At 36.4% G+C, this 7027-nt stretch overlaps 1 protein-coding gene across 1 annotated transcript in view; it reads left to right on the top strand.

Annotated features, from left to right (window-relative positions):
• Positions 1-7027, top strand: part of CHODL (chondrolectin) — a 35632-nt gene that overhangs the window by 15236 nt on the left and 13369 nt on the right. Inside the window, exons 2-3 of the mRNA XM_007934895.2 lie at positions 2552-2861; positions 3217-3374. Of these exons, the coding sequence (XP_007933086.1) occupies positions 2552-2861; positions 3217-3374 (468 nt within the window). The remainder of the gene's footprint in view (positions 1-2551; positions 2862-3216; positions 3375-7027) is intronic.

Raw genomic sequence — 7027 nt, 5'->3', positions numbered from 1 at the left:
TTTAAAATGCATTTTTGACATACAAGCTGAAGATGTGTGAGAAGGTGAATGGGCCTACACCACAAATATATACATGTTTGGCAGAGCATACGTATGTTTATTATCTGCAAATATATTCATGTACATCAAAGAGCAGAGAGAAAAGTAATGAAAACTTATTTGCCATAATCAAAAACCTTGACAGAATGAGTCACTGGGCTTGGGGCCTTAGGACCATAATCTTGAGGGACATCTAGTTTGATTGATATAGCATAGTCCACAAAGACAATGTTCCACATCCTACTTTGATGAATGATGACTGGAGACTTAAATGCTTGCAAGTGGCCACCTAAGATGCACCTTTTTGTCTTTCTCTGTCTGGAGGAAAGAAGAGTGAAGAAAATCAAAGAGTCAAGGAAACAATTAGTTCAAAGCACTAATGGACCATGTGAACATCAGCTTCCACTATCCTGAGACCACAAGAACTAGATGGTACCCAGCTACCACTACTGACTTCTCTGATTGGGGTCATAATAGAAGGTCATGGATAGAGTAGGAGAAAAATATGGAACAAAACCCAAAATCATAAGAAATCCAGACTCAGTCATTTGATAGAGACTGGTGGAACCATCAAGGCTATGGCCTCTAGACACCTTTCAAACCAGGAACTGAACTCACCTTAAGAAATAACCTATCAGCCAAAATATAGGTGATAAAGTGAACAGTAACACCCATGAGAATTATACTCTTCAGAACAAACAACCATGAGAGACTAAAAGGGCAGCTTTTGCTCAATAACAAAGTCCAGAATGATGAACTTTCAAAAAAGGATGAGTGGAAGTGGGGAACCCAAGAAGAATGTAGGAAGAGTGCTGTTACATAGATGGGATTGCAACTAATGTCACAAACAAAATGTGTATAAATTGTTGAATGAAAAACTTTCTCTGTAAATTTTCACCCAAACCACAATGGTAATAATAATAAAAAAATAATAAAATGTATTCCTTTTTGTACTTGGTTTTCTAATTTTAAATTTGAGAATTTTAATTTTATTTATATGAGATGTCTGTGTAAAAAGTGAGAAGACTGGCTTAGAGATTGGAAGCCACACATAGTGTTTTGGTTACCTAGTGCCACTCTGACAGGAATATATACCACAAATGACAGGGCCTTAACAAGCAGGAGTTTATTCTCTCACAGTTTGGGAGGCTAGAAGTCCAAGTTCAAAATATCAGGCTCTAGGGGCTGTGTGAAAGCCCCTCGACCTTGGACTTCAGCTGTGCCTCTTACTCCTGGCCCATTGAAGCTAGAGGCATCTCTCCACTCAGGCAGCTACTGGCTTCTGAGGCTAACAAGCCCAAGGTTGACAAATATAATGGCACAGTCCCGATTTTACTAAACCACATGACAGGCCATTAATTCAAGTCCATTGTAAATCCCAAGGTCGGCAGAACATGGCAGGCTGCTAAACAATGACACAACTACATGCAGGGTCCAAGTGTGCCATAAGCTAGAGATCATTCCCAAAGCTGCTTCCTATATATGGGAAGCAGACCACATCACTAAGCAGCTACTCAGCTCCTTCAATACATTCCACCATGGAGTTAACTATCAATCTTACCATGGGGAATAACTACAACTAGCTGCCCAGCCACTCAACCGGGCCCAGCCAAGTTGACACACAAACTTAACCACCTCACACAGTGTCCTATAAAATTAGAAAATATTCAGAGACTTGGTAATGAGATTATTTTTCAAAGATAGTATTCTAGATGTTTACCCTGATATTTATAATAATTTTTTATTATCTTAATTACCTTTGTTCTAGCTTCTATTACCTATCAATTTTGATATATTTACTCTCAGCTACACACAATAAAAGCAAATCTTTACATCTTAAATTTGCCACTTAGCATCTTTTCCATGACACTTTTGTAAAATTGTTTCTTTGTACTTGTGTTCAGTGAATAAATTACTTTATTAACTGTTCTTCTTCTTTAGTAACTGATGTTTCAGATCACTTAGTTATTTCTTTAGCTATTTTCACTTGCTAATTGTATTTTGTTGTTATTATGTGCCCTGGAGTCGAACCTGACTCATAGCGACCCCTCCTTGGGTTCCCAAGGCGGTATCACTATGGAAGTAGATTGCTCAACCTTCCTTCTGAGGAGTGGCTGGTAGGTTTGAGCCTTGTGGTTAGCAGTCAAGTGCCTTAGGCACAATGCTACCAGAGCTAATTGTATATAATTTCTAAAAATCTAAGCCAGAAAAGTTTCAAATATCCTTAACAAAATATTTCTTTGTATTCCTGTGTGTAAAAGTTTATGTTACAAGTCTACCATGGAGTCATTTAGATTTTATATACTAAAAGTAGCAAGCTGGAAAATAAACTTTACAACATTATAGCATTCTTGATAGAAAATTTTCTGTTTTGACTGGTTCTGTAATCTTAATTCATAGTAGTAGCATTATGAGTCAAGGCCGACTCAACGGCACACAACAACAACAACAACAACAAGCATTATGAATCCAGTTCAGATGACCTATTTATCAATCAATGTCTTCCTTTCAGGGCAAAAAGTGTGTTTTGCTGATTTAAAGCATCCTTGCTACAAAATGGCTTACTTCCATGAGCTGTCCAGCCGAGTGAGCTTTCAGGAGGCGCGCCTAGCTTGTGAAAGTGAGGGGGGAGCCCTTCTTAGCCTTGAGAATGAAGCAGAACAGAAATTAATAGAAAGCTTGTTGCAAAACCTCACAAAACCAGGAACAGGGATTTCTGATGGTGATTTCTGGATAGGACTCTGGAGAAATGGAGATGGACTAACATCCGGTGCGTGCCCAGATCTCTACCAGTGGTCTGATAAAAGCCATTACCAGTATCGGTGAGTACAGATCCTAAGAAGTTGAATGGTGCTCTGCACTATTCTAGAGTCTCTGAGTGGTGCTTGACTGCCAAACAAAAGTTTGGAGGTTCTAGTCCACAATTGTAAGAAATTGTAAGAAAGACCTGGGAATCTATTTCTGAAAAATTAACCATTGAAAACCCTATGGAGTGTAGTTGTATTCTGACACAAATGAAGTCGCCATGAGTGAGAATTGAGTCAATAGCAACTGGCTGGCTGGTACTCTAGAAAGGGCAAATGGAGGTTCTGTTACATGTAGAGGGTATTAGAATAGAATGGGCAATGGCAGTCAGAAGACATGTTTCTAAGTGTTTCTAGTCCTGTATATTTGCAGAAACTGGTACACCGATGAACCTTCCTGTGGAAGTGAAAAGTGTGTTGTGATGTATCATCAACCAACTGCCAATCCTGGACTTGGAGGTCCCTACCTTTACCAGTGGAATGATGATAGGTGCAATATGAAGCACAATTATATCTGCAAATATGAACCAGGTAGGATTTATTATAAGCAGTAGAGTCTATACATATTTGTTTACATTAGGTTTTATTGTCTTTAGACTTTAGCCTATGACTCATTTTGTTTTTCTGCTATGAGATATGGAATTACTTTGTAGCTTGTCATATCACTCAGTATACTGAGGCACAGTATACATGCTATAGAGCAAACTGTTCTATGAGTTAAATAGAAGGCAGTACATAGACACATCCGGAGTATATTTTTAAGAAAAAATAATCATTTCTAATAGGAAGGCAAAAATGTATATTTATGTAAACAGATTTTAGAAATAATGAATATATATTTTGAAATATTTTGAACATGTAGTATAATGCATGGAAAATAAGTGCAAGTCACCAAAACATCCAGAGATTCACATATCAGAGCAATAGCTCTGTCGATGGTTATGCTGTGAATTTAAGGGTATAAAGAAACTTTCTCCTAGCTTATCATTTCATGACCTACTTGGCATGTGGGACTCAGTGAAAATCAATGATCCTAGTTCATTGTATTATGATGAGTAAAAGTAGGGACATATGACATCTTCTTCCTATGATCCTCATTCTCATTTCTTGTCTCCTTGGTTAGCTTCTAAGGTCCCTGGGTGGTGCAAACAGTTGCGATCAACTACTAACTGAACAGTTGATGATTCTAATCAACCTAGTAATGTCTTGGAAGAAAGTCTAGCAATCTACTTCTGTAAGATCACAGCCATTGGAAACTGTATGGAAGCCAGTTCTACTCTGACACACAAACCAAAAAAACAAACTCACTGCCATCGAGTCAGATCCAACTCATAGTCACCCCTCCTTGGGTTTCCAAGGTGGTATCATTACAGAAGTAGATCACTCAATCCTCCTGATACATGAGAAGTCACCCTAAGTAGGAATCAATCTGATAACAATGGGTAATTAACTTTGGTTTGAAGCCTACAACTTCTTGCCACATACAGCAAACAGGAAGATTGTATTGACCCGAATTACACTAGCATAGTTTCCTATTCAAATGGTAAATCTGAACCACTTTTAGTAGGACAGCTCAATTGAATTGATATATGTCAAAAGAGTGAATAATCAAAACTCTGGAAACTTTTTTTAAAAAAGTTGAAATCACCTTTGTTGTTGTTGTTATGTGCCGTGTAGTCGGACCTGACTCATAGTGACCCCTCCTTGGGTTTCCGAGGCAGTATCACTATGGAAGTAGATTGCTCCATCTTCCTTCAGAGGAGTGGCTGGTGGGTTTGAACTGCCAGCCTTCTGGTTAGCAGTCAAGTGCCTTAGGCACTACCCAAATCATATACATGGACTTTGAAAGTATTTGCTGTTTTTCTTTTTCTCTGTTTGGAGTGTCATTTTAACGCTTCTGAAGTGCTATCTGCTTGACCTTATAATATGTGTTCATGGAAGGCAATTATAATTAAGTACTACTGCTTCCAGTACTCTCTTGAAATTACACGATTCCTTTTCTTATAAAACTGTAAAGCATAGGGGATTATTTGGATTAGATTTATCCCTTCTCTTTTAACATGTATCTTGCTGTTGAGTATATTAACCAATTTTTTACATCCCTGGTGAGTTTATTTTTTAACCCCCTTGGTTAGTAAATCCATCATTACACTCTTGGAAGCTTTTGAAAAACTAAATCCGTTATGTAGTTATGTTGTTTTTCATTTTTTTTCCTCTTTGGAAAAGCAAAGTGAAATTCTCTGAGATGTTAAATTTGTGACACTCTGTGTCACAAATGAAGCATATTGTATGCTTATAAGCATATTGTATGTTATAAAGTGTTAATAGTACAAACTGCACTCTCTTTTTTTAAACTTCTTGGATGGACTATTTGACCCTTCATACATTGGTTTTATTTTGTTTTTTTTCATTTAAAGTTGCCACTCTTTAAGACACTATGAACCTTCTTTAAAAAAAAAACAACTCATTTCCGTTGAGTTGGTTTGACTCATAGCAACACCCCCCCCCCCTTGGGTTTCCAAGGCAGCATCTCTAGGGAAGTAGATTGCCCAGTCAGTCTTCCTTTCAAGGAATGGCTGGTGGATTTGAATCACTAGCCTTCTGGTTAGCAGTCAAATGCCTTAGGCACTACGCCACCAGAGCTCCCTAAATCTTCTTTAGTTGTTATATATAAAGTAATTTAGGTTTATACTACTCAGGGAATAACATTTCAAACATAAAATTAATTTTCCTTTATCTTCTATATTATACCTATATCTTTAATTAATCTATAAGACTGGGCAATCTACTTCCATAGAGTGACCACCTCCAAAACCCAAGGAGGGGTTGCTATGAGTCGGAACCAACTCGTCAGCAGTGAGGTTTTTTTTTTTTTTTTAATATATACTTATTAAAGAGCTTTTTTAATGTATTTGTTCTTAAAGCAAACATACCATTTGAACATTGGCTGTATTAATGCTCACAGAATTTTACGCTTTATTTTAATTTTTAGTCTTTTTATCTTTAAATATTCTCTATTTAGTTAACCTTTCTTGAGTTTAGTGTCAGCTTTATAACGGACTTTCTGGTTGATTAAATCCCTTGCTGTGTAGTCAGTGCTTGACTTTTAGTGATGAGGAGTGTGGATAACTGAAATTCATAAATTATAACACTAATTATCTTGAACTTTATCCTCTAGCTTTACCAGAACTACTGAGTGATTTGAACTTTGACTCCTTTTTCTGTTCTTAAATCCATTCCCACTGAGTTGATTAAAACTCATAATGATTCCATTTGCTACAGAGTAGAATGGTTTATAAAATCAGAGTAGAAGAGTGTTTATGGTTGTAATCTTAACAGTAGCAGATTGGTAGGCCTTTCTTCCTCAGTATTGTTGGGTGAGTTTGAATCCCTAACTTGTACACTCATAGTTGTGTGCAAACCATTTGTACCATCTAGCTGAACCAAATATCAGTTGCTGTTGATCAAATTCACACACACCATCTGATAGCATAATTATGTTACTCAAAGTGGTAAAATTTAATCTAGTTATAAAGAATGCTTTAATATTCTAAAGATGCTGCATGTATTTTCTCTCTTCTGTCTATTGACAAAACTAAACAAAATTACATTTTTGAAGTAAATGAAAATATATTGACAGGTTTCTTTGTATTTTATTTTTGTCTTTATCTTCTATATTATAACTATATGTTTTATTAATCTATACTTATGTATGAGATTCAGTTTGCATTTATTGAACCCTTAAATTAATAGATAGTACCCCGAGGGTGGTGGATAAAGCAATATCAGATAGTGTTAAGAAAATTCAACATTATTTTTAATTATGTGCCAATGGAAGAGATTTCATCTCATAAACCAACAAAAGAGACATGTGGCAAGTCTTAGTGTATTAATATTACTATTGTTAAAGAAGTAGGCACTATTGGGAAGCAGATCTAAGGATGCCAGTGTTTGTGCTTCACAACGTTGTTGCTTGAGTCATCAGTTCCAAATGCAATCCATATACACTCATCTATTGATTATGTTTACTAAGAGAAACATAAACAGCATATAATAATAGTAAAAAAAATCATCTTTGCTTTTTTGAAGGGAATTTAGTGTCTCACATTCTGTGTTCACTGATCTTGCTTTCCTTCTTCTAGCTTTGTGCTTATTTTGTCATTATTGCTGGTAGCAGGCCTGTG

Source organism: Orycteropus afer, unplaced genomic scaffold (genome assembly GCF_000298275.1).
Source record: "Orycteropus afer afer isolate SDZICR_OR568_19922 unplaced genomic scaffold, OryAfe1.0 scaffold00022, whole genome shotgun sequence".
NCBI lineage: Eukaryota > Metazoa > Chordata > Mammalia > Tubulidentata > Orycteropodidae > Orycteropus > Orycteropus afer.
The sequence above is the reverse complement of the archived record's forward strand: the minus strand, read 5'-3'. Positions and strand labels throughout refer to the sequence as shown.